Below are 26,012 nucleotides of genomic sequence, written 5' to 3'. Positions count from 1 at the left end.
GTGGTGAATCGATTCCCTTTCCTGCGGGCATTCGATACGGATATGCTATTCCTCGTCTCGAATATCGGAGCGGAAAATAGCACGATCGAGCTTAAAACCGTTGCGAACGACCTGCGAGAACTTGGGGATATGGCAGCGGCGTTTGCCAGACAAGATGGAGGCCCAATGATCAAGATTGGGTATGAGGGCCTTTCATGGGCACTACGGAACACTTGGTCATCCACATGGGAGGTAGTCCGTGCAGCTAACCGGCCAAACGTGGGCCTGATCGTTGATTCATTCAACTGGCTCGCAGTCGAGTTCGCCGACCCATACAACAAAGAGGGCCACGGTCGAATCTACCCCACACTGGAAGAATCGTTAGACGTTCTCTGCTCATCCATCGCGTCTATGGTGGCTTCAGTGCCCGCGGAGAAGATATTTCTGCTCCAAATCGCAGACGCGGAGCTGATAGACACCGCAACGTTAAACCTGACTCGATACCAAAATCCAGATGCACCACAGCTACTACCTTGGTCGCGAAACTTCCGGCTGTTCCCCATGGAGGAGGAGCGGGGAGCCTACATGCCAGTTGAACTAATTACGGCAGCTATCCTCGCGGCCGGGTATGAGGGCCCATTGTCAATGGAGGTATTCAGCAGGTCGCTCGAGCGGCCAGATGCAGATGTCCCCAAGACACATGCACAAAGGGCATTCCGCAGTTTCGAGATGATTATGCAAGCTGCGGAATTGGTGCCAAAATTTTGGGGAACAATTGCCCCAGCCTGTGCAGAGAAGTGGGGAGCAAAGCTTCTTGCCCAAACACGGACAAAATTTGCCGATCGCCCTCTCACAAATGGACATGGGGAAACCAGAGCCAACGGCGTGGCGCATTAGGTTCAAATTTTATGGAGGCCCAGGCGAAGGAAATTTGATTTTGGTTGCATAATCGTTTCTGGTCTACGGAGTAAAAAGTTAGTTAGTTAGCTAGTTCTGATTCTGCTTGCGTGCTTTTCTCTTTTTGGCCCAATCTTGTCGATTGCCCATTGGATAGTGCGGAATACTTGTTAGCCGTTTGAAAAATGAAGTAGTCATGAATCTCGTCAGTAGTTCCCAGGTAGTATAAGAGTATTTTTCCAGGGATTTTGCATGGTCTCCCTACGTACAGGAAGCCTGCCTCTTCAGATCTCTGGACGGAGCTCCCGTCCCCACCGATTCGGGCTAAAAGCATAAAACTACAGTGTATGAAAGGGAAGAAAGAAAAATATTACCCCCCGGATGTGGGGTTGGAGGGCAGATCCCGGCACTGGCACGGCTCAGTTAGCGGGTGAGATCAGAACTAGCCAGTGAAACCGCCGGGACACATCTCAACGAGTGACAAGAAGAGTACAGCGCGGACTGTGCAAAACCAGGTGTGGCAGGAAGTATTTCTTCAGAACCCTCACTAGTTTCGCAAATCAATGGATGATCAATGGCCTGTGGCGGCGGAACCCGCATGAATCTCGATTTCATTATTATTGATTCTTTGATGAACGAACATGTCGAATCCCAGTGGGATAAAGACGCAATTTCTTGCGTGGGAGGACAATCGTGTTACATTCGTCAAGTCGCAAGGGACTCCAAAGACAATCAAGCATCCAAGCTGCGCCCCAGCCTTCCGCCCCGCTGTCTTCAACAACGGCGCTTTGCGTTGTCAGTGAGATGGTGAGGATTTTTCAGCCTCCGATCTCCGCAGTAAGACGACGTGGAGTTTTGCGGTCGGCTGAAGGTTTTCGGTTATGCGAACGCTAGTCCCGTTTGTGGACTAGCGTGCAGCAGAACCCGGGCCGAGAGGTGGGGATTCGCAGCCACACTAGTCCAGACCTGGACTGGTGTCGCCGACCGTGGAAAGGGTTCTGAGTGGGCGATACAATCGAGACACTAGTTCATATCGGGGCTAGCGGCCATCCCGATCCGGCGTGCCCATGCCCGGAAATTAGATGTTCCAGCCAGCCCCAAGTCGAGCCGATGTGCGATCGCCGCCGCCCAGCCGTGTTGGCAAACCTCAATCTTTGGGCGAACGCTGCTCATGGGAATCATGGCGCAGAATCCACCCGGAGATGGCGTCTGCGCCGATGGGTTCACTGGCTGAAGATGCTTGCAGTCGACGCACAATACAGCCAGAGCCGGCCAGCCAATGGGTTCGCCAGGAGAGACCGCATTCTTTGGTTTGTTTTTCTGCTGTGCAGGCAGCTCTCAAAAACATGGCTTCAACCGAACCACCCCTGGGCCCTGGCGCTGCTGAGGACGCTCGTTACTTGCTCAGCTCGTAGCACCGTGGAATTCGGCTCTTTTTGAGAAATTTTGTGAAAAATTTTGTGTCTAGCTCGGGTTCCAAGGTTCGAGTTCCTTTACATACCAGCCAAGCTTGGTCCATATGGTGATGTGAGAGACGTGTGTGACGACGATAGCTTTTCGGGAAGAATTCTCGGGAGCAGCATGCTTGTGGCAGGCTCCCTGCTGAGAGGGTTTACTTAAACAAGCTATACGAAGCTATGCAGACCAAGATTTATATATATAGCTTATGCCGAAGGACGAGTTTTCCTCGGGAAAAACTTTTCTTCTCTCCTTCTGTGAATTCTGTGAATTCTGTCCTTTTAACTTGATAAAAACATCTTCCATTACCCTAGAAGCTATAGTTATCCGCCCGTGGAAATAATCGAATGTTCGTTTTTATACAATGGCTCCATTGATCCATGAAAACGAGAGTTTTTCTCCCTATCAAAGCAATGCATCCTCCTCGAAGTCCCTGCCCCGCGAGTCTGCGAAGTCCATTCCTTCTTCGCACACCGGTCATCTCGAGCTGGTGTTGTCTGAAGCCCCAGACACCCTCCACCATGTCTTGAAGATGGACACAGATGGTGGGGCTCTCTGTAATGGAAACTCTGCTGGTGTTGACAACACATCAAGATCATGCAGCTGGCTTGGGCGCTCACCACATCCCTGTTTCACCTCTGCCAATTCCCTCCTGTTCGACTGGGATTCAAATTCAGGAATTTCCTGTTTGAAGGCGCTCTCGACTGGGCAGGGCTCCCAGTTTGGGGATCAATTATTAATCATCGAACCGGACGACAGTTTGCGACAAGTTCTAGACAAGCTAGCTACCACCCAACGCCGCGCTCGGGAATGCGCCAAGCAACCGGGAATTCTGATGCTGAGGGTTCAACTGACATGTTCTCAACTGCCTTTCGCTATCGCAATGCTTCAGCGTCAAATTCAGAAATCAATTCCGAGGTCGGTTTCAGTCGACGTTTCTGCGGTGACTTCCCGTTTGGAAGACCCTGAGCACATCTATCAATCATTTGACCTCCCCTGCTGATCGTTTGCTAGGTCGATATTTTCCTCGACGTTACCGATGCAAGAGACGGCCGATTGTTGGCCGAGCTTGTCTTTTCGAGCCAGGCCATCGCTGACCCACTTGCGTTAAGTGTTCTACACACGTTCGACCATGTCTTATCGTCGATACGGATGTCCCCAGATATAACAGTGGAGGAAGTCAACATGTGCTCGCCGCACGATCGACAACATATTACCCAGCTAACCAGCCATGTTTCTGAGTCCAACGAGCGATGTCTTCATGACATGTTTCTGGAACATAGCCACATTAATCCCGACGCTCAGGCCGTGGTTTCGTGGGATGGTGATTTGACTTACGGAGAGCTGGACGATCTGACGTCAAGACTTTCCCATCGTCTTGTTGATCTAGGGGTAGGCCCCGAAGTCTTCGTTCTTAGCTGTTTTAAGAAATCAACTTGGGCTATTGTTTCGCGGCTTGCGATCCTTCGAGCCGGTGGCGCATATATCTCGATCGATGCAGCTGACCCACCAGCTTATTTGACCTCAGTCATCCAACGCGCCAATGCTAAAATAATGCTCACTGTTGCCGAATTCTCAGACCAGTTCCAAGGCCTGGTTCCAAATATCATCGAGTTATCCAAGGATGGAATCCTGAGTCTTCCGAAAAAGGTTGAACCGGCGTGTACCACTGTACGACCAACCAATGCATGTGAGTAGCAGCCTTTGAACCGCGCCAAGATTCAGTTTGCTGATGTAACCTTCAGGCTTGATTTTGTTCACTTCGGGTAGCACCGGGGAACCGAAAGGGATTATCCAGGAGCACCGGACCTATGCCACTGCCGTTCGAGATTATGCGAGGATCCTTGGTCTCGATGCAGGAACTAGAATGTATCAGTTTGACGACTATGCCTTCGACATCAGCAACAACGACTACCTTGTACCACTTTCCGTTGGCGGGTGTTGCTGCGTTCCACATCCACAGAAGGCCATCCATGTTCTGAAGCAGCATATGAACGACTTACGTGCAAACGTATCCTTTCTTACACCGACAGTTGCCATTCAGTTGGGTCCAGAAGATGTTCCAGGCCTTAAAACACTATGCATCGGTGGTGAACCACCTTCGAACGACCTACTGTCGAAATGGGCCGGAAAGGTGAAACTCGTTAATCAATATGGCATGGGCGAAGTCGCTACGTTTTGCACGTACAACGATCAGATGAGCCCTGGCAGTGGAACCAATGTCGGACGCACCGGAACAGGCGCTGCCTGGGTCGTCTCCCCCGCATCTCCGGAGCGCCTCATGCCTGTCGGCGCCGTCGGAGAAATGATCATGGAAGGTCCTCATCTTGCTCGCGGGTATCTTGACCAGATATCCAGAAAGTCTGAAGCCGGCTTCTTACAGTATACGCCAAAATGGCTCCATGAACTACATCCCGAGAGAGCATCCTCAGCTAGACTGTACAGATCTGGCGATCTTGTAAAGTATAACCACGACGGAACCCTGACTTACGTCGGACGAAAAGACACTCTATTGAAGATTGATGGCGGCAGGGTTGACGCCATCGAAGTTGAATACACTGCAAGGAAATGTCTATCACCGGAGGACTCCATTGTTGTCGACTTACTCGGCGCCATTGACGGCGTCGAAAGTCCCATTCTCACTGCTTTCCTTTACCTCGCAGACAATCCAATGAACCTAAGCAGCAAAGCCGGCCCCAACGAACCAATCACCTTCCGAACTATCAACGACAATCATAGTGTATATTCGAAAGTCGAATTGATCAAGAAGACGATCGGTGCTACGTTACCAGAAATACAAATCCCCACACTCTTCCTTCTCGTCGATCGAATACCGCGCACAAAATCGAACAAGACCGATCGGCGAAAGTTGCACATGCTAGGCCAGAACTACTACATGCCCCAGCGAGAAGCGCCCAGCGGAGGAGCTGGCGATGGAAATCCGAAACCAGCGGCAGGCCGGGTTGCTCCGAAAGAAGGCCCTGTCCCTGCCAGCAACAGCAATGGCGGCATGAACGGGACAAAGAAACGACAGGTTCGTGAACTGGATGCTACGGACGATTTGCAGCCTAAGCGGCAAAAACAAGTGTGCTGATTTTTCCCTCCCTTCTTTTTCTTTTACTCAACTTCTGGGAGTTGATTTACAGGCTAGAAATTCAACCGTTACGTCTATATGGCGAAGATTTTGGAATATTGTTCATTTTGTACGTTGAAAGAGAAGAGTCTGCTGGTGGGAGTTGGAGAAGAGGTGGGGGAGGGGGTGGAAGACGATAATCGAGTTGCATTCAAAGCTGCGAACGGCGCTGGTCAGAGTTAGTCTTCTGTATATTTCTCTCTTTCGCATTTCCTACCCTTGACTTTCTCATTTTTTTTAATATTATTTTCATCTTCTCATCTGCCAGCCCACGCACAATACGCGGCAATAAGGGAAAAAAGGGTCTATCGATCCAAATATAGAAGTTTGTGACGGCTTTAATAGGTACTATATACATGCACGCATATATACTATATATAATATACAACGGAGTACAATATCTATCAGATGCCACAACAAACTACTCAAACAAGAGATTCTACCCACAAAATAATGACCACCCAATCCCCAAGCCCGGGCCAGGGAAGGGAAAGGGACCGACTTCATTCCATTAAGTCGTCATATAACCCCTCTCTCCCCCCCTGCGGGCCTGAAAGTTCTAAAAATAAGCAATCTTTCCCCATCCTCATCCCTCTCCGCAACAAGATCAAACCCACACTTCCTCAGCACATGAGCGGACGCAGCGTTCGCCTGATCAACTTGCGCCTCGATCTCGTTCGCCGCCACCTGCGCCGGCCAGAACCTGTCGACGAACGCGGAGACGGCTTCGGTTGCGTATCCCTTCCCCCATGCGGAGGGGTGGAATATGTAACCCAGCTCCGCGATTGGGTCGGTGCGATGCGTGCCTACGACTCCTATCATGGCCATCGGCGGGTTTCCACCAGCATCAATGCCGCCATTGCCGGCCTGGCACAGCTGACCATCATCTGCAATAATAGTCGTGGTGGCAGTGGAAGCAGCTGCAGGAGTCGTCGTGGATGATATCATGCCCGTCACAGGAGCAGGCGGTGAGACCACGTTGCCGGGCGATTCGATGGGCTGCAAGGATGGGGGGAGGAGGTAGACAGCGAACATCTCTGCGCGAGGGTTGTTTTGCCGTAGGACGCCAGACATGAACTCTCTGCTGTCGTCGAGGGATTTGCTGACGCCGCGGGGGCTGCGGGGGACACCAAGACATGGGAACACAAATGGTGTCAGTTGTATGAGCTGTGATTCTTGTGGTTTTGTGGTGTTTGTTTCTGTGTGTGGTGCAATCAATTGTGGGGTTTTTTTGTTCTTTCTTCTTGTTCTTGTTCTACTGTTATTGCTTTTTTTTTCTTCTCTTCTTCTTTTGCTCTCTTATCTCTGCGGTATGATTGAAGGAATGAGGGGTTGGGTTGATTTAATATTAACGCATGTGTACGCCCGCGCCCCGCCGACCTGCAACCCAAGCGAGAAAGGAGAGAGTGTATATATACAGAACATTGCAAAGCGTCCGAGTACAAGTTCATGCATACATATAGGTATGTAACTGGACATACGTGACAATTCAAGAAAAGGAGAGAGGGGTTGAGGCAGAGCTTTCTACACACCTCCACCTTGTTGCCGACGGATTCGACCATATGTAATGATACCCTTGCAAATGCGACTCGTCCAATCGCTCCATTCGAAGCCTCCTTGTCGTGAAGACATCCAGCGTCTTGTGTTCTCCGGTACCTTGCGTGGGAGACATGGTGAAATGGTGAAATGGCTCTGTGGGATGAGGGGTGTATAGTTGAGTTAAATAAGTTAAAACGGACCTCTGTGCAGCGGGACGCGAGAAGTCTTTATGTACTATTTTTTTCTTCTCCGCTGCTGATGACTCTCGTATACATTAGTTCATATTCTGTCGCTCTAGACTACTTTCCATCTGTGAGCGGAGTCCATTCGTAGACTAGAGCAGAATGCTTGACAGGGGCATGAGGATATCGACGCTGTTGCGCGATGGACTTTCCCCGACGGGAACGACGTGGCAAAAACATTTACACATAGCGCAGAGCCAGAAAAATAACAGAAACTTAACCTCGAAGACTACCAGCTACCCCAGTATAAAATTAACATCACTCTCCGCTCTACTATTCTAGAACAAACGTACGCAAATCGCGACCCATCTCCGCCGAGCCGCTAGCCACAGCTTGGTCTGTCTTCTTGACGTTACCGATGACGGGGGCGGCACTGACTGATTGGCCCAACAAAGCCTTGGGGGATGTTAATGCACGTCTGGATGATAACCAGGTGGCTCTAGACAGGAGATGAGGAGTGCGTTGGGCTCATCCGATCCGCAGCGCACGGGGATACTGCGAGCGGCAAGGCGAGGGCTATGCCAGCGCTACCAGTTTAAGAAGGGGTATTCTCGGAGTTGGCTTGGATCAGACTAGCATTCCGCAAGAGCCCAAGATAATGATAGAGAAAGAGGAGGGGGAAAAGAGTTGGTAGTGCCAGTTTGTTTTTGGCCAGCAAGGGGTAAAACAATATATCTCCCCCTTTTTGAGCATCGATAGATGTGTATGTTGAGCTTTGATCTATGGTAATTGGAAACTTGGTGAATGAATGGGACGCCCAACCGGTTATTTCGGGAATGTATTGGAGGACAGGCTACTCCCGCTCTTCAAGGTGGGCGCGTCGTTGGGCGCGTCGTTGGGCGGGTTCCTTTCAAACTGCTGTTCCAGCCATCGACGGGAGTAGTTTTGTCCTCTGCGGCGATGAAGCCAATCCTGATATGTAATTCTGAGAAGGCATCTGTGTTTAGAGGGCATCATGTCGCAGATTGAAGTTTGCTATACCTCTCTTCCCCGGATCCCTCCATTCCGAATAGATGTAAACCCGACCCGAAATGATACTGCCAGTGGAGGACATCGTCCAGGAGAGAAGCCAGGACCAATAATCCTAACAGGTTCCCAGACAAACAATTCCTGCGATGTAGCGGCTTTCCACAAAAAATCAATACCCGGTCACCCGATTGTGTTCTTTATGCCGGAAGACGGTAGTATCAATGAACAGGATGGGGCCATAAGAGATGGTCCCGAAAACGGCGTCCTTTTCCGCAATGGACCTTCTGTGGGCTTTTGGCCACGGCTGGCAAAGACGGCTCTTGAACAATAGGCCATGAAAGCATGAAGGGCGGACTAGGTGAGAACGGCGTGCCCAATCCAATCTATCGAGCAGACGAGATGCGGGTAAGCAATCCCCCTTGGAGAGGCGAAGAATGAATGCCCTCCCATGTATGAAGCACAACCGTCAACAGAGCTAAGGAGTATAGTAACTACGATACTCCAAAGCCCCCAGACTGTTGACCGCGTTGAAGCAGACCGCCAAAAGGGACTGAGCCACACGATGTCGAATATGCTGGATAGCAAAAACCTGACACGGAGTGAGTAAACCAGGATTCCACCAAGAATAGTAGTAAGGTAGAGTGTGTATGGGACTGTCGGGTATTGAAATACACGCTGTTACGAGATTGGCCCGTAATGCGCAGGTGGTCGCTGCGGCCTGCCCATTTGCGGTGGCTGGATCCGCGCAAGCCCCAGGGGTTGGGAGACGGGCGGCAGGCTTCGAGAGTTTCAGCGTTTCAGGTACCGCCAGGGAACGCGGTTAAAAATAGCCCGTAAAATACACCGCCCCCGTGACGGTGGCTCCTGGGTGAGCCGCCGCTGAGTCAGCGCCCTGCTGCGCCCGAATCAGCCGCCGACTCCAGGCCCGAACCCAGAGCGAACCAACCTCGTATAGGCTCAAACTGGCAGACAGATTGACCTCAGCCCTTGAGTCCCTGGCTGTCTTTTGGCTTCTCGTCTTTTCTTCGTTCTTTGTCTCTCCCTCTCTCTCCTGCTCTGCTTCGCAGCCGTTCGTCGCTTTTTCCACCGTCATAACTATTCTCCTATCCTCACCTTCCTCATCATCCTCCGTCCCTATCTCCGTTAGCTTCCTTCGTCGCCTGCAACTGGGTGCCAACAACAACCTCTTCCCACTCGCTTGATTTCCTTTGGTTTGTTGTGCTCCACCACCGACGCCCTGGCTTCTAGGCTGGTCAGGTCTTCCTCGCCATTTCGCAATCACTCCCTACGTTAGGCTTCGCCGTTAGATCTTGCCCTATTAATAGAACAGTTGCTAGCCCTACCTACCTACCCCATTCTGCCGACTCATACGACTAGATATAGAAAACCCCGAGGTTCGTGCAACTCGCATTTCTGAAACGGCCGCCATCCATTTCAGCACTCTCCTTCTGTCGAAGCGTCACGTTCAATTTTTTTTAATTTTTTTTGTTTTGTTTCATCATGCGGGGTTTTGCAGATTCGTTCTGGACTCCCGACTATGCCAGCGGATTGGGTGTCCTGATATCCAAGTTGCAGCAGGGCATAGTGGAGAATCAGCAAATACTCACCATTGCCAACATGCGTGCCGCTGCGGAGGAACAATACAGCTCAAAACTCGGCGAAATAGCTCCCGCAATCGATCGCATGACGAATGGCTTTGCAAGAGATGATGGTGCCAGTGTCCGAAAGGTCGGTGTGCTGAACTGTTTTTGGGCTGTAATTCCTCTGCTGATGCAATATTCTGTAGGCGTACGAGGGGATCCGCAGCGAAATGATCGAAGCGACAAAAAATCATCAGAAAATCGCAAACAGTATCCGTGAACTCGTCGTCAACCCCTTTGGTCGCTGGGCCGACCAGCACGAACTTCGAATCCTCAACAGCCAAGAAGAGCTCCAGACCAGGATCAAGGAGCACTATAAGCAGTCAGAGACCGTGAAGAAGCTGAGGACCCAGTACTTCAACAAATGTCGCTTGGTCGAGGACTTGGAAGAGGAGAACAAATTGGCTTTTCAAAGCCCCGAAAAGGAGAGTGCTGATAGCCCCAAAGCTGCGCCTCCTCATCCACCAACCATCGTGCTTCCTGATGCTTCAGAAGACTTCGAACCGGTGGAACTGGGGGACAAAATTTTTCCACCAGAAGAGCTCAAGAAACTGTTGACTCATATGTTGGAATCCATTAAACTCGGGGAGGTTAAGTTTCCCATTTTAGGCACATATCAAAATACGTCCACTGGTGCAGACATTGTGGACTTTATTCAGAAGAGCATGGGTGCGTCGACTATCAGCTATGCGGAAAGAATCGGCCAGGATCTGGTGGACAATGGTTTCTTGCGCCTTGTTGGAAACGTCGGCAGCACTTTTGCCAACAGCTCGAGAATGAATTACCAGTGGCGTTCAAAATCCTTCCAGATTTCAGGTATTCCTGAGAAAAAGAAGCCGCTGATGCGGGTCACATCGATGGGGTCTGGAGGTGACGAGGTTGCGGACTCTCCCACTGCTGTTGCTGTTGCTGATTTATTCTCCCAATGGAACCCACTTAATAACTCGAATCCTAATGAGACCCCCGCCCAAAGGCTTCGACGCGAAGCCCGGGAAGCCGATGAGCGATACAAGGCTGCAGTGAAAAAACTCGACCGCTTACGATGCCATCTTGAGGAAGAAATGATAGACTATCTCAAGTTCATGGAACGCTGTGAACTAGATCGCTTGAAGGCTATCAAAGCGGTTGTGTTAGATTTCTCGGGAGCGATTAGCAATGTCGTTCCGTCTCTGCGCAGCACAGTCGACAAGATGATGCTATATCAAGAGACTATCCAGCCCCTTGGGGACCTGAGGTATTTGTTGGAGAATTATCGTACTGGAGCATTTGTGCCCCGCGTTCAGCCTTATGAGAACTATTATGGCAATGTTGACGGTATTTATTATCTCTTTTAGCCATTTATATTGATTTCGAAGAAAAAAAATAAAAAGAAGCGATAGAGAAACTAATCTAACTGAATTCCAACACAGAACAAACCTTCGGTGTAGATCTGGAAGCCAGGGCTCGGGCGGATAGGAAGCGTGTTCCTATCTTGATTACAACTATTTTGACCTATCTTGACAATCGTAAGATCATCAAACCCCCTTATTTTAAGCTTCCCCAGCATCTAACCTTGGCACAGACTATCCAGACCTCGAGGGAGACGAAGCGCGCCGTGCTATTTGGCTGCATGAGGTTCCTCTTGTCGTCTCGCATCATTTACGCAATGCTTTGAATAATGGAAAGCCATTTAGCCATGAAGTTTTAGAAAAATACGACATACCCGTTGTTGCGAATGTTTTGAAATTATATCTTCTTGAACTCCCTGGTATATACCATCCCACTGCTCGTTCCTATGTTAGCTTCCTATACGCTAATCGATTCTGTAGATTCTCTTGTTTCGTCTCAAGTTTACGAAATCGTGAAGACGGTATATACCACGACAAATGAGGCTCCTGCCGAAAGTCGCGTCAAGGTTCTTCAGAGTACTCTTGGACAGCTCCGCCTGAACAACATCGCCACTCTTGACGCTATCATTACTCACTTTACTCGCCTGATAGACCTCACATCCGCAGACGAAGCCTACGTTACAGCCCTAGCACAAAATATGGCGCCTTGTATTCTCCGCCCACGGCTCGAGAATAACCTCACCATGGATGAACGACACAGCTACCGCCTCCTTCGCGACCTTTTCGACCACAAGGATGAAATTTTTGGCGAACTGAAGCGCCAATCAAGCACCTTGGGTAGCCTCGGGCCAGGATCGAGACCCCGCGCCATCAGCACTGACGAAAGCAACCGGCGCGCAAACATGGAGGCCCGCCAACGAGCTATCGTCGATCGCAGCCGTGCCAATAGCCCCGCCCCAGCCAACCGGCACAGACGTGATAAATCAATCGGCGGCGAATCAACCCGCTTCCCTGTCAACGTCAGCAGCCCTCCAGCATCTGCCACGGGCCGAGGACCTCGCCATAGTCTCGAGGTCCCAGATTCAGCCGGCTCGTCTCCAGCCGCAGATCGTACCGGCAAACCCACCATTCCATCCGCAACAGTCCGCGACTCCATAACCACCAATGGCAGCGCCGGCGCTAGCACCGTTGGCGGCGACCACACTGCAACTGATAGCATTAGCTCGACCACCACATTATCTGACCCCCACGCGCCCGCCAGTACTACCAACAACGTCATGGAGAAGAGCAATTCCTTATCCCGTTCGAGCGGGCGGTATAGCCGCATCACTGGGTTAAAGCGCGATAGCGTGGTAGAGAATGACAAGGTTGCATCCGAAGCTCCGAAACCTGCCGGTGTGACATTGCAGGATGCGCCGATGGATGACTAAGGTTTGAATGAGTCGTAGTTATGTGGAGTGTCGTGAGTGTGGATGAGTGTCGCTACGTGCGTGGAGTTGTAGTTAACGAATTGAAATGACCAGGGGCTCTAGGGGATTTTCAGGATTTACTATCATTTGTTCGTTGTCTATTTGTTCGTCAGTAGTGTCAATCTGAGGATGAATTGTGGCACCGTGTGGATCGATGAGTGCGGGTGAGCGACTGCTGCGTGGATGTATGGGCGCTTTGTCTTCTTTGCCTTCCGTTTTCTCTCTTTCGTTTCATATTATTTTCTACGTCTTTGGCGGTTGATGATATCCGAATCAGGCTTGCTTTCCGTATCATGTACTTCGCTGTGGATTCCGATGATGATTTCTCGTGTTTCCCTTCCCCCCCTTTCGTCCCTACGAGTCTCTTTAGGGTTTTCATTTTATATATATGTTTTTTCTTCCTTTATTCTTTTTTTACTTCCTTTACTATTTTCAATCACATTCGAAATCCCCACCAGCGTCCCCCCAAAATATCCCAACCTCATTCCGCTCTCGCCATTAACCAGGTCTTTGTTCCCTTTGTGTCAATGTCGTAAGGCCCCTTCGATCTATACCCCTGAGCCTGTGATTTTTTAAGATGTTAGGAGTTTCGATTTCCCAGTACACAGATGTTTTTATCCATGCCGCGCATGTACTGTACGAGTGAGATCTATGCGTTTGATTCCCGCAGTGCACGGCATCTACTATGCGAACCACACCCTCTTTTTTCTTTTCTTTTCTTTTCTTTTTTTTTTTTCTTTTTTTTTTTTTAAAAAAAAAAAGTCACAGACTAAGCCTGAGTAGATGTAGGACTTATGGGAGGTGAGATTGGATGAATCTGCTAGGCATTTATACGCGTGCTGATCCCAGTATGTAGTAGTAAAAGCTCTCGGAGACCTTTTCATATCCCCCTAGGGAGGGACCTGAGGATGGGGCGGGAGGAGACGAATGTTATGAGGGCATTGATGCATCTCGGATGTCAGATCAAACAGCAAATTAATCGTGAGGAAGATACATCTGTATTTATACTTCAACCATAACACATGATAAACACACAGCCAATAACAATTCATACAAAGACAAACGCGTTCAATAGATAAGTAAAAATAAATAAATATAAATATAAATATAAATTAAAATGTTTGCATATACATATGTAATTCATCACATCGTACTATTTCGCATATCCGGCCGCAAATACACGAAATGACTCGAGAAAAACCTCCAGGGCTTTTGGACGCTTTTGGACTTCCTGCTCATCCTGGTGTTCCCGGCAGTGCTGAATAAGAGGATATGGTGATACTTCAAAATCATCATAGGAAGGAAAATGGGGGTTGGCTGCACTGCCATAACCGCTACGCTACGTAAATCGGCTAGGGAATGAGGAAAGAAGTATGGCCAGACAGGCAAGTGACATGAACATGGAAAACAATATCACGAATGCGTCGAACGGGTCGGTGATGTCGATTTCGGTTTCTGGCCATAAACGACAACACTAAATTTTAACAGGCACCGGCGGCCGGGGGAGGGCCAGAGGAACCGGGTTATTAGTCCACAAATGCCATAGGAAAAGGAAGGAAGGAAGAATTGAATATCAATAGTAAGAATCACGAGACTCACATGGGCCAATACGCATGAATTTTCGGATCATGCAAATCCTTTCTCACCGACGTCAGATATGCAAGAATCTGGTTCTTTTCCCAACCCAGCCCCCGCGTCATCAGCGCGAGACTGAGCCCTTCAAGCCCGCCGCCGATATTCGCCAGCGTCCACAGACCCACCAACTTATCCTTGCGGTCCTTGGGCCAGCGGTTAGTGGGCCATTTGAAATTTAAGACGTTGACGTTCGTGAAGCCTGCATCGATGAGGGTTTCGCGATGGTTTTTCGCGGCATTCAGGGGCCGGCCGAGGTTGATGCTGGCTTGCAGAAGCAGGTCGCTGAATTCTTTGAGGGCTGGGCTGGTATCAAGGGTGCCGTCATCCGAGGCCATTGGGAAGATGCAATCTATTAGTTCCAGGTAGCCGCCAGGGACCAGGTGTCTTTTTGGTGTTTGCCGAATGGGAGAGTAGCCATTGGGTTAGTAGGTAAGTTGTGATGGGGAAAGCGACGGGAAAGTTCCAGTGTTCATCATAGTGAAAAGAACAAGTGGAAATCAAGGGACATACCGGTATGCCTGGTCAGCAAATCGGGAGAAATCTGCAAAACTGCCAACCATCATCCGACTAAAAATGTAGTCGAATGGCCGCGTCCATGTCCAGTCCTTTTCCAGATCGTCGATCTCAAATGAACAATTTGGGGGTACGCTATCAGTACATGGTTAGCTCAAAGGTCTGCCATTCATGCTCTACAGTTTAGAAAGGAAATAATACAATCACATACTAGAATGGCTGAATGGGGCTCAGGTCGACACCAACCACCTTTTGGAAGAGACGAAGACATTAGACCAAGGTTATTCACTGTTTGTGAGAAGAAATAAAGGGGTATTATTGCAAACGGAAGTGGTCGAACCTCTGCAGAAGGGTGGGCGTCGGCTAAAGGTGGGGGTTAGCAGTGGGATTTGTAGGCTTTCAGATATAGCGTCTATGGACAGAAAGACGGTGATACGCCTTACCAAAATCGATAGCCCAGATACCAGTTCCTGTGCCTACGTCTAGGACACGCTGTGCATACTCTGCACCTGGGGCAAAATGCATCTTGCCTCCAAAGGTAACCAGGAAGTGGTGATTTTGCATATCTTTTTGGTCCGACAATGTCAGCCAGTTTTTAAATAACAAGACATGTCCGTGACTGTATGCATTGCATACCTAGTCGGTCCTTTTCTTCCTGCAGAAATATGAAGTGTTAGGAAGTTCCTTACTCAGTTACCCGGACACGTAAAAAAACAATTAAAAAAAATCAAAAGGTTCTCGGTCTTACCTCGTCATTAGGTAGGATATACTCTGTGGGGTTCCTGTTAGCACCTCCTGGGTATAATACGTAGGGGGTAATGAGCAGAGGAACGACTTACTCCCCACGCTGAGGGAGTGGTATGTCCGTCCATTTTCGACCACAAAGTCACGGACGCTCGATGTCAATGATGCAACAGATAGCAAGTCGTCGTTCTAAATGCACGTGGAGATGAGCATGATTTAACATCAAGCCTTTCTGCAACACGGTATACCCTACTTACCACGGCAACTGCAGAATCCTCATCGGAATCAGGGAGCTGACGGATGTGACAGGTGGGTCAGTCGTCGATCAAACTCAGTGGGTATGCCTAAGCTCAAGCCAAGGTATTTTACATACCAACAAGGGCGCCTGATGGACTGTGTGCCCAGAGTCAGAGGCCATAGTTGTGGCATAGACATGCAAACAACAGCAACAGCCCTGGAATAATAACCACTATTCCCCGTGTAGCTGAGCCGACAAGAAAAAGATGATGTTGAGGTCGAAACGGGAGATGAGAGGCGCCGCCGTCCCATATCCACCAAATTGCCGTCTTGAACTCGGGGACTAATCCAAGCCCCGAGTTGCCCTCTCAGAGCCCGGTTCGAGGGAAGCGAGAAATTAAATTGATTGGAGGACATGCACACCAAGGCGGCTAGCTTTCCCAGTTCCCCGGCGCCGTCTCGAAGGACGCCGGGTTTGTATGGAGGGGTGGCCACGTTGATCATGGTTCAACAAAATGATCATTGGGCGCCCGTGTGTTGGGATACAGGGCCAACGGGGGATTCCTGATATCCATCTTTGACCAGCCAGGAGGGGTCAAGGTCAGCAGCATGCTCTGAGTGTCATCTAGACCTTGCATAAAGAGCTTTCGAATTGTCGTCGACTCGTCGAGGAAACCTTCTGAAGAATACTATCGTTCTTCTTAAGGTTATCACACTAAACCACTGTCCCCATCATTTTCATTGTTCTCAGAGTGCCCCAGTCTGCTCCAGTGGCAAACCCTGTCTGTCATGCGGCTTTTGTTGCTTCTGGTCTCATCGCTTGCCGTAGCGTACCTTGTCGTTCGGCGACTGCAAACCTGGTACCGCCTGCGGCACATCCCAGGACCGCGATGGTGCGGGTGGACTGATATTTGGATCCTCTGGCGTGCATGGACAGGATCCTTGTACGAAGATCTTGGTGACCTGTGCCAACAGCATGGTACGTAGGGCTCAACCATCCCCCATTCAGAGGACAACTCAATTTTGAGACTCGCATCTTGGCTCGATGAGGCCCAGAAATCGCACTGCAAGTTGGACCCGCACAGAGTTTCATTCGTTTTGCCCGGGCCGCCGCTGTCCCGATCCCAAAACCTAAGCTTGCCATTGATGTCACATCTTTGACTGACTTTTGATACATGCAACCACAGGACCGCTTGTCCGGGTCGCGCCTAATTATGTTGTCTGCGGTAATCCCGCCGAAGTGCGGCGGATGTGGGGAGTTCGCTCAGAGTGGGACCGCTCGCCCTGGTACAAGGGTTTCCAGCTCGATCCTCCGAGAGACTGCACGCTGTCCATGCGCGATAATGCGCTGCACACCGTTTTAAGATCCAAGCTGGCCCCAGGCGTAAGATCCCTCCGCTGCTCTGCACACTGGGCGCCGGAAACTTTTCAGATCGCTGCTGAACATTCCCTCCCTTCTCTTAGTACTCCGGCAAGGGAATAGAATCTCTGCCCGAATCCGTAGACGAGCAAATCGCTAAATTCATCCGCCTCATCGAGACCAAGTACCTGTCCACAGACACGGAGCTGCGCCCAGTCGACATTGCGCGGAAAGTCCAGTATCTCACCCTTGATGTGATTTCGACCCTTGCATTCGGGCGCACGTTTGGCTTCCTGGACAAAGATGGGGACCTGTTCGATTATATCAAGACCACGGAGGAGTCGCTGCCGCTCATGCAGATGATTGCGCTGCTGCCGTGGCTCGTGAACGTGTTGCAGTCGCGCCTGTTCAAGGCATTTTTACCGTCGCATACGGATGTTGTTGGCGTGGGGAAAGTTATGGGGTTTGTCTACCTTTTTCACCTGTTGGAAAGTGTTGGGAAAGTCAGGGAATGAGTAACTCCATGCTAACAAACGAAATACAAATTACCCATCTCGCAGTATTGCCAAAGAAGTCGTTTCAGAGCGATATGGGGATAGCAAAATCACCAAGCCAGACATGCTGGGTTCGTTCGTTGCCCATGGCCTCAGCCAGAGGGACGCTGAAGCGGAATCCCTGGTCCAGATGTAAGCATCCGCCTTCTATCTAGATATATATATATATATATGCCGCCAACAGTCCGCATGAGCATGAATAAATAAGCAAAACTAATACGTTTCGCCCGCCCAGCGTCGCCGGCTCCGACACCACCGCCACAACCCTCCGCATCTCGCTCCTCCTGCTCACAACCTCACCCAGGACATACGCAACTCTCGTCTCAGAAATCGATACCGCGATCTCCCGGGGCAGCATTTCCTCACCAGTCACGGAGGCCGAAGCCCGCAGCCTCCCGTACCTGCAAGCATGCATCAAGGAGTGTTTCCGCTTCTGGCCCCCGATCACAGGGATTATGCCGCGCATATGCCCGCATGAGGCCGTGGTGTGTGGTGTGAAGGTCCCAGGGGGTACCAATGTGGGATGGAGTGCTAGAGCGGTGCTGAGGGACAAGGAGGTGTTTGGAGAGGATGCGGAGGTCTTCTCGCCCGCCCGGTGGCTGGAGAGGGCGGATTCCAAGGAGGGGAATAGGGACGGGGAAACGGAGCGGTTGGGTCGGATGGAGAGGACTGTGGAGCTTGTGTTTGGTCAGGGGAAATGGGGATGTCTGGGGAAGCCGATCTCGTTGTTGGAGATCAACAAGGTGCTTGTTGAGGTCTGTTCTATACCGAACCAACGTCCCTTGATTCTTTTTTCATATATAATCCCCTCTCCTTGATGTACTAACTTGGAGCATGCATAGCTATTCCGCCGCTTCGACTTTGCCATCCTCAACCCCGCGCACCCGATGGATACCTTCAACTATGGCGTCTCGATGCAGTCAGGGTTGTTCATGAAGATATCGCGGCGGACGCATATCCAAAACGCGACCGAGTAAGAATCACGGGGCGGGAATAGCGTCAAGCGCAGAGTTTGATACAACAACTTCCCCCCTCCTCTCCACAATACCAACCAACTAATTCAGACCATGGCTAATGCGGTAATGTGATACGGTGCAATGCGACACACGACATGAGGTGCGAGGCCGTGAACGTAAATATTACCCATGGATACCTACATTCCTTCATTCCTCACGAGTGGATGATATGAGTCGGTTCTCTCTATCTGCCCTACATATCTTCCTTTGTCCCTCCTTCTCTTGCTTCTTCTTCTCTTGCTTCTTCTTCTCTTGCTTCTTCTTCTCTCTTTATTCATGCCTGCGAAACACGAATGGAGCTTGCGATCTGCGGACGCCCCTCTATATGTACCTTACTACCGTGTGCTAGCCGTAGCTGCGCCCTATTGTTCTTGTTTTCAGCGGGGTCGGCTTTTGTCTGCTTGTGTCTCCTTTCTCCTTTCTCCTTTCTCCTTTCCCATCCAGCTATCTGGTGGGGCTTGCCTGTAGTACCGCCAGTCCATGCCTTGGGTGTGTGGGGGGTGTGTTGTTTCACGAGGGTTGAATCCCGGATAACTACCTAACTATGTGGCTAGGATCAATGATTTCAAAGTTTATGTCTTCGGGAGGTTAGGCAATCGAATCAATTTATTTTTCTCCCACGTTTCAAACGTCATAAGAGAAGTTCGCGATGATGACTGCATGGAAAGGACATAAAAACGTCCTGGATAAAGATGCAAACGTGTGGAAATAAACTCTTAACCAGATGTGTCTAATTAACGATATATTTTTGTATCTTATTATAACTATCGATGCTTTGTTTTATTTATACAAACAACAGACAGAGCAGTTAAACCAGAAAGAATACTCAACACTAGCGTCTGTGATACAAACTCTCAAAATACGTAACAATTAACAATAAAAAAAGAATTAAAAATGCAAAATGTAACTCCAAGCCCCTCATGCAAGTCAAGCAAAGAATAATACTGCGTAAACATACACCTCACGAAAACAAATAGCTCATCAAACCATGCAGGCTATGCCACAGCAAAGTGAAAACCGAAGTAAAGCAAAGCAAAACGAACACCATTGCAACATCAATACACTAAATAATCCCTAAGCCTCCGCCCGGAACAAGCCCCTAAGAATCGCCTCCCCTTCTCCACAAATAAGCTTCTCAACCTCCCCCTCACCAACAAAACAAACAAGCTTTCTCTCATCGGCTCCGGGCCCAGCACCAGCCCTCCTGGTGGGTGTCTTCGGCTTGGAAGGTGTACTGGTCCCCATAGACCTGCCACCAACTCTGCTAGTAGTAGAAGTAGACGCGCGCCCACGTCCCTGCGCCTGCACCTCCCCGACCAAACCCAACGTCTCCAGACTTCCAACAACATCCCTAAACTCCGTTGCTGCAAGGGGCTGTAGGATCTTGTCCCGGCGACACAGTGCCGAGTACGTGACGAACAGCTCATTGACAGTTGGCGCTGCTGCTGCTGCTGCTGCTCCCGCAGCCATGGATGACGTCGTTGACCGCGGAGATTTAGACGAAGACGGCGTATCCAGTGTACCATTGTGCATGCCCCTCTTCCTATCCCCGTCATCGAAATCCGTCTTCCTCCGCCCCAGCACAATGAGCACACAAAGTGCCGCCTTCTGCTGCAAATTCAGCCCCTGCAGCCGCTGCACCGTGCCATGCCCAAACGTACTGGCTGTCACACGCGCGACATGCGCGACCGTCGCTCTGGGTGCTGTGGCGGCCGTATGTCCTGTAGCCGTAGCTCTAGCTGTGGAGGATAAAGCCGACGACGGGGTATCCGGCGGCGAAATCAAAGGGGAGGCCAGGTTTACATTCTCGACCAGGGGTGCCTTGGTGGGTGACCGGCAAGAGCTGGAATTTTGTTTCTGCCTGGTTTCCTGCTCGATGAGGTCGATGGTGCGGCGGACGATGTCGAATGCTTTGCGCAGGTCACCAGTCTGGGAGGCTACCTTCCGCGCGCAGAGTTGGATCGCGGCGGGCTGGAGAAAAGGAGTGAAATCTTCTGGAACGGTGGTTGCACTTGCAGCGGTATTCGAACCGGGAAGTAGGGAGCGGAGTCGCGTAGAAATGATGTCGGCGATCTGTGAGGCCGTGTAGGGTAAGAATGGGAGGAGGCGTGGTTTCATGTTCTTGGATTTTAGACGGGGTAGGAACCTGTCCGTCAGGTCGAGGGCGTTGGCGATACCGATCAACACAAGGCGCGAATGGGGCTGTAGGGACCATTCGAAGAGAGTGTAGAGGGTTTCGACGTCGGTGGTGAGGAGGTGGTCGATCTCATCGAGCGCGACGAGGTAGAGCGTGGGGGATATAGTGGTAGAAGATGATGAACTCGTGCGTTTCTTCTGCACGAACATGTCCGCCAACAATTCCGTCCGGCTCTTCCTGAACAGCTGCAGATCCTCGCACAGCTCATCTGCAAGTTTCGCATAGATATCCTTGGAACTCGTCATGCTCGCACAATTGATGCGGGCGATCTTGACAGATTCCTTTTCCATATCCACGTCCATCATGAGATCCTGACACACCTCGTCCACCATGGCAGATTTGCCAGTGCCAGGCGGACCGCTTACGTACATACAACCCCCCCGGCGCGATTGGACCACATTGTGAATGAACGAGGTCAATTCTTGCCGTTCACTCTCCCGGCCCACAAGTCGGCCTGGGGCGGCACTCCTTGCAAACAGCTGACGGGCGGGGGTGTAGACCGTCTGAGCAGTCGCCGGAGAAGCGATCATGCGAGGAGTTCGCGGTGTCAAGGGTTTTCCCAAGCAGGAAACCTGCACGCGGTGTCTGGGAGTAACGGGAACGGCTTGAGAGTCGGATTTTGTATTATTGACAGATAGAGCATCTCTGTAGCGGGATGGTCTTTTGGGAGTGGTGAATTCGAGCGGGCGCGTATTTTCATCTTTTCAGACTCGGTTAGCAAATTTTCCCTCTCTTTGTTGTAACCAAACTCAGTCTGGGAAAAGCGGTTGGGGGTTTAGGGGGCCCCCAGGTGTAGGACCTACCAACTACAATGGCGGTATTTGGAGATGAGATAGACTCGTCGACTGTCTTGTCAGGAACGGTATGTTTCGAAGGCACATTACGGAAGGGGATGGTGCTTGGTTTGGCGGTGGTGGAGAGGCTACGACGCCCATGTCTCGATCTGCGGCCGGTTGAGTGCGATATAGAGAGCTCATCATCGCCATCACCATCGCTGGTCTCTTCCTCATGTATTCGGGGCTGAGGAGGGGCTTGGGCTCGTCGTTTGCTGGAGCGCAACGATGAAGCCGTCGAGCAATTGTCTGGTGGAACGCGGGAAATAAGTCAGAAATCCCACGCACGACGGGAAGACAGGAGCAAGAGCTCCAAAGAAAGCACTTACCATGGCGCAGTCTCTTGCCCAGCACGGAGGAAGCCATTGCGGGCAAAGAAAGAATGCTCGCTGGTTTAAAGGCAGGTGGTTGAAGCAGCGGGAGCGAGGGCGACGGGGGAAGTATCGCGGCAGTTCGACCCAGGTACCTCTGGGCAAAAAGGTACTTCGTCCACACATGTGGGCGGTGGTCGCCTTAAGCAACCCGGCGCGTGGGCGCAAGGACGGACACGAGGAGGGACACGCGTGGCCCCCACGACACGAGACGCGACCGTGACCCTGGCCTCTGGATTGTTGGAGATGTGTTTGCACCTCTTGATGCTCGAAGGGCATTTGTCCTTATTAAGTACATAGAAGGCTGGAGTTGAGTGAATAAAGAAATATAGTTCTTTGACCCCAATTACTCCCCTACAGTGGTATTCTTTGATCTGCTCAGAGGTTACCTGTAGCATAGTCAACTACCCGTCGTAAACCGTCACGCGAAAAAGTGAATACGGGAACCTGCTTAAGCCACTTTGGCAGCTATGGATAAAATCGATGACTCAGCTGTGCATAAATAATAACGTATCTGGTCTCTCTCGCCTCCCGTATGCACTATTCAACTGCTGCAAGTTTACCCGGGCGGAAGGAATAATGATGATCCGGATGCCGGTCCCCTCTGCTGATTCATCCACAATAGCGTCACTGCTCATCTGCCTGAGAACCAGACAAATCTTTGCGGATGCGTGAAACTTCATTTCTTCACACCAGCTCCCAGTCCCCCTTTTTTATTCCTGCCAACTGCCGTAGACCCTAGAAGCTTCGCACTAGACAGCAATGCCTTGATTCTCCCGATTTTCTATCTTTTATGAACCTTTGTCTGCTGAATTTTGCTGCATCTACTCTTGCTGTGTTCCTCCGTGCTGCTTCCCTGGGCCTTGAATGCCCCTCCCCATAAACAGGCAGCCTGCTCTTAACTCGTTGCTTCTCCTTCCTCCACCTACCTCGTACATTCTATCCTCCCCTATTCCCCTCATATCCGCCCCACAACTCCTCTTAAAATACGCCCAGATCGCATAGATCCAGATAAATCCGACATCCCCCTCAGCCATGGCGGATGCTGCGGTGGCAGGGTTCACCGAGATCACGGGTTCCTCCCCAGAGGTTGCTGCCCGGTATCTGCAGCTGACCGACGGCAACCTCGAAACGGCTATGCAGCTGTACTTCGAGAATGGAGGTGCTGATATCCAACCGGAATCCACTCCTCCGCAGCCTCAATTCCCCGTTTCTCGTTCTCCTCCCCTTGCTCCTCCTCCTCCTCCGTCGTCACGGCCCTCACGGCCCTCACGCCCACCAGGCTACGAAGACGAACACGGCGTCGTCCATCTGGACTCCGACGATGATTACAGCTATACACATGAAGGAGGCACGAATATCCCCGTACGGACATCCCATCAATCAGCTTCCTCTGCCAGTCGCACACCACAACCCGCCGGGCTTTCCACATTTGACGACGACGAAGCCATGGCCCGCCGTTTGCAAGAGGAATTTTACGCTGGTGCTGAGGGTTTCGGTCCCGCGGATGAAAGCGGTGTACGCGCTCCCTTAGCCCGCACGACAGAAACACTTGTCGAGCCTGGTGTGGATTTGGGGTTTGATATCAATGATGGCCTAGACGACGCCGTGATGAGTCAGTTGCGGGCTAGGCAGCGAGCTAGAGCAGGTATGCCACCACTTACCCAATTTTTCCCTTTGTGCGTAAAGTTATATGTTGTTCGTCGGCTGATATCTAGCTTAACCTAGGCCGACCCGGTATCTTCAACCAAAGGCCCATTTCATCATCGATCTGGAACCAGGACGATCCGTCATCACATCGCGCATCCTTGGCAGAGGCTACCGGTGGCGCCTCAAACGCCTCTAGCAAGTCCAGTATGCTTGCTGAAATGTACCGACCTCCCTTTGAGATCATGTCGAAACTGCCCTGGGACCTGGCGCGGGACGAAGGCCGGGAAAATATGAGGTGGCTGCTGGTCAACATTCAGGACGCCTCTGTTTTCGATTGCCAAGTCCTAAATAGAGATCTTTGGAAAAACCAAGGAGTCATGGACACGGTAAAAGAACATTTCATCTTTCTACAATACTCCAAGGACGACCCGCGCGGTTCGCAATATATCCAATATTACTTTCCCGGTGTCGACGTTCAAGACAACTACCCACATATTGCAATCGTGGACCCACGGACGGGCGAGCAAGTGAAAGCATGGACTGGACCCCCCGTTATTAAACCATCGGATTTCCTGATGCAAGTCCACGAGTTCCTCGATCGCTACAGCTTAGACCACACTGTGCGGAATCCCGTCGCCAGGCGGAAGCCGGAGGTAAAACCGGAGCGCAAGCTCGAAACAATGACTGAGGAGGAAATGCTGGAGATGGCCCTGAAGAATAGTCTGGAGAGCCAGACCCAGAATAATAACGTGAAGGGCAGACACGAGGATCCCGATGACCTGACGAGGAGCATTGGCGACATCAAGGGGAAGGGGAAGGGGAAGGCATCCAGCCTAGATGACGACATGAATGTCGACGCAGAGACAAACGGCCAACAGCAACAAGAACAAGCGGAAGACTCACACCACCAGAACCCGACCTTCGCCTCCATCTCCCCCAACAAACCCCACACAGAACCCAACCCGGACCCGGCAACCGTAACCCGAATTCAATTCCGCCACCCAACCGGCCGCGTGATCAGGCGCTTCAACCTATCCGACCCCGTCCGGCGCATCTATGAGTGGCTAAAAGCGTCGCCGTTGTCAGAGGATAAGGCCGGTGTGGAGTTTGAGCTTGTCTCGATGGGCCAGAATTTGATTGGGATGTTGGATGTCAGCATTTCGGATGCGGGGTTGAAGAATGGAACTGTGATGATTGGCTTTGTAGAGGATTGAATTTCTGTTTGGATGCACAGAAAAAGAACCTTTAGAGCATGGGGATGGGATGAGGATTAGGTTAGGGCTAATGGTAATTAATGGTAATGGTAATGACAACTGGAATTGGAACTGGAACTAGAAACTGGAAATGGCGCTGGCTTTGCTTTGGTAGCATGAGCATTCATAGACCAAAATGGTAACCTCCTGAAAGGAGAGTTTTTTTCCCCCCCCGGACCATGACATCTTGATATTTTGTTGAGGTCAGCCCAAGAAAAGAAAAAAGAAAAAGGAAAAAAAAATCGCCCAAGTAAAGGAAGTTAACTGTATTAGCGCGCGCATGATGTCCGCATGGAGTACTCCGTAAGTAAAACAAATCCATCTTATCCTCAGGCCTCAGTAGAGATGCAGCCTCTCTCCCTCCCCCCGTCAACAGCGCCTCACCGACCAACGATACTTGTACATGGTATCCAAATTGGAAGTCAAGATTGTGGCCAGCCTTGCGTGGTCATCGTATGGCGGCAGGAGATTCGAGAACCATGGTGGGGTGGTGCAGCTGCTGGAATGTCAGGCCTCAATTATTGAATTTGCTACTCCTGCGCATACAGCGTAGGTTGTCACAGCCATTAATTATGAAGAAAAGGAACGAGAGGAAATGCATCATGAGGAGGAGCATGCTCAATGTGGCCCAGATAAGTCTGCAAGCCTGTAAGCATAAGCACGAGTTTTTGGCCCAAGGCCATGCCATGATGTTGGATCAGGCTTCTGAAAAGAGCTGTTGCGGTTCAACTGTGTTGAGAGAGTTGATTGCCAGGACTAAGGTTAAGGTTAAGTAAGGGTTGGGGCTCCGCCGATGGAACCAATGAGGAGCTCTGCTGGGGGGAGCCGCGTGGAGAAGGGTCAAGCCTCAGACTCTCAGTCAAGAAAGATGCATGCAGCCGAGTCACTATGGCAACGGCATTGACTGCGTTCTGAATTCATGTCACGCATGGTGAAGTTTTGAGCAATCAATATCCCAAAGTTCAGTTCAAGAGCGTCTTCCGTCCAACTCAAGG

At 50.8% G+C, this 26,012-nt stretch overlaps 11 protein-coding genes across 11 annotated transcripts; 7 read left to right on the top strand and 4 right to left on the bottom strand.

The window, feature by feature from the left end:
• Nucleotides 1-42: 42 nt before the first annotated feature.
• Nucleotides 43-876, top strand: HCBG_07604 (3-dehydroshikimate dehydratase; the record flags this gene model as incomplete). The annotated part of the gene is made up of 1 exon (XM_045434653.1): nt 43-876. The coding sequence occupies one exon, from the start codon at nt 43-45 to the stop codon at nt 874-876; it is 834 nt and encodes a 277-aa protein (XP_045284860.1).
• Nucleotides 877-1,958: 1,082 nt separating this feature from the next.
• Nucleotides 1,959-2,291, top strand: HCBG_07603 (uncharacterized protein; the record flags this gene model as incomplete). The annotated part of the gene is made up of 1 exon (XM_045434652.1): nt 1,959-2,291. One exon carries the CDS (start codon nt 1,959-1,961, stop codon nt 2,289-2,291), a length of 333 nt encoding a protein of 110 aa, XP_045284859.1.
• Nucleotides 2,292-2,698: 407 nt separating this feature from the next.
• HCBG_07602 (uncharacterized protein) lies at nt 2,699-5,428 on the top strand (the record flags this gene model as incomplete). Its single annotated transcript, XM_045434651.1, has 3 exons — nt 2,699-3,277; nt 3,349-4,024; nt 4,080-5,428. The coding sequence occupies 3 exons, from the start codon at nt 2,699-2,701 to the stop codon at nt 5,426-5,428; spliced, it is 2,604 nt and encodes an 867-aa protein (XP_045284858.1).
• A 558-nt stretch (nt 5,429-5,986) lies between these two features.
• HCBG_07601 (uncharacterized protein) lies at nt 5,987-6,541 on the bottom strand (the record flags this gene model as incomplete). Its single annotated transcript, XM_045434650.1, has 1 exon — nt 5,987-6,541. One exon carries the CDS (start codon nt 6,539-6,541, stop codon nt 5,987-5,989), a length of 555 nt encoding a protein of 184 aa, XP_045284857.1.
• Nucleotides 6,542-8,203: 1,662 nt separating this feature from the next.
• Nucleotides 8,204-8,548, top strand: HCBG_07600 (uncharacterized protein; the record flags this gene model as incomplete). The annotated part of the gene is made up of 1 exon (XM_045434649.1): nt 8,204-8,548. The coding sequence occupies one exon, from the start codon at nt 8,204-8,206 to the stop codon at nt 8,546-8,548; it is 345 nt and encodes a 114-aa protein (XP_045284856.1).
• A 489-nt stretch (nt 8,549-9,037) lies between these two features.
• HCBG_07599 (uncharacterized protein) lies at nt 9,038-9,628 on the bottom strand (the record flags this gene model as incomplete). The annotated part of the gene is made up of 2 exons (XM_045434648.1): nt 9,038-9,502; nt 9,569-9,628. 2 exons carry the CDS (start codon nt 9,626-9,628, stop codon nt 9,038-9,040), a joined length of 525 nt encoding a protein of 174 aa, XP_045284855.1.
• Nucleotides 9,629-9,717: 89 nt separating this feature from the next.
• On the top strand, nt 9,718-12,615 carry HCBG_07598 (RhoGAP and Fes/CIP4 domain-containing protein; the record flags this gene model as incomplete). Its single annotated transcript, XM_045434647.1, has 4 exons — nt 9,718-9,945; nt 10,004-11,171; nt 11,419-11,604; nt 11,666-12,615. 4 exons carry the CDS (start codon nt 9,718-9,720, stop codon nt 12,613-12,615), a joined length of 2,532 nt encoding a protein of 843 aa, XP_045284854.1.
• A 1,130-nt stretch (nt 12,616-13,745) lies between these two features.
• On the bottom strand, nt 13,746-16,287 carry HCBG_07597 (uncharacterized protein; the record flags this gene model as incomplete). The annotated part of the gene is made up of 9 exons (XM_045434646.1): nt 13,746-14,673; nt 14,800-14,937; nt 15,014-15,051; nt 15,223-15,368; nt 15,439-15,457; nt 15,551-15,573; nt 15,642-15,735; nt 15,804-15,839; nt 16,207-16,287. The coding sequence occupies 9 exons, from the start codon at nt 16,285-16,287 to the stop codon at nt 14,250-14,252; spliced, it is 999 nt and encodes a 332-aa protein (XP_045284853.1).
• Nucleotides 16,288-16,572: 285 nt separating this feature from the next.
• HCBG_07596 (benzoate 4-monooxygenase cytochrome P450) lies at nt 16,573-18,674 on the top strand (the record flags this gene model as incomplete). Its single annotated transcript, XM_045434645.1, has 6 exons — nt 16,573-16,762; nt 16,971-17,167; nt 17,248-17,606; nt 17,704-17,829; nt 17,933-18,452; nt 18,540-18,674. The coding sequence occupies 6 exons, from the start codon at nt 16,573-16,575 to the stop codon at nt 18,672-18,674; spliced, it is 1,527 nt and encodes a 508-aa protein (XP_045284852.1).
• Nucleotides 18,675-19,787: 1,113 nt separating this feature from the next.
• On the bottom strand, nt 19,788-22,109 carry HCBG_07595 (cell division cycle protein; the record flags this gene model as incomplete). The annotated part of the gene is made up of 2 exons (XM_045434644.1): nt 19,788-21,610; nt 22,073-22,109. 2 exons carry the CDS (start codon nt 22,107-22,109, stop codon nt 19,788-19,790), a joined length of 1,860 nt encoding a protein of 619 aa, XP_045284851.1.
• Nucleotides 22,110-23,149: 1,040 nt separating this feature from the next.
• Nucleotides 23,150-24,978, top strand: HCBG_07594 (UBX domain-containing protein Ubx2; the record flags this gene model as incomplete). The annotated part of the gene is made up of 2 exons (XM_045434643.1): nt 23,150-23,762; nt 23,843-24,978. The coding sequence occupies 2 exons, from the start codon at nt 23,150-23,152 to the stop codon at nt 24,976-24,978; spliced, it is 1,749 nt and encodes a 582-aa protein (XP_045284850.1).
• Between the last annotated feature and the right edge of the window lie 1,034 nt (nt 24,979-26,012).

This window comes from Histoplasma capsulatum (assembly GCF_000150115.1).
Source record: "Histoplasma capsulatum G186AR genomic scaffold supercont2.12, whole genome shotgun sequence".
Taxonomy (NCBI): Eukaryota; Fungi; Ascomycota; class Eurotiomycetes; order Onygenales; family Ajellomycetaceae; genus Histoplasma; species Histoplasma capsulatum.
This window is presented reverse-complemented; position numbering and strand designations above follow the sequence as displayed.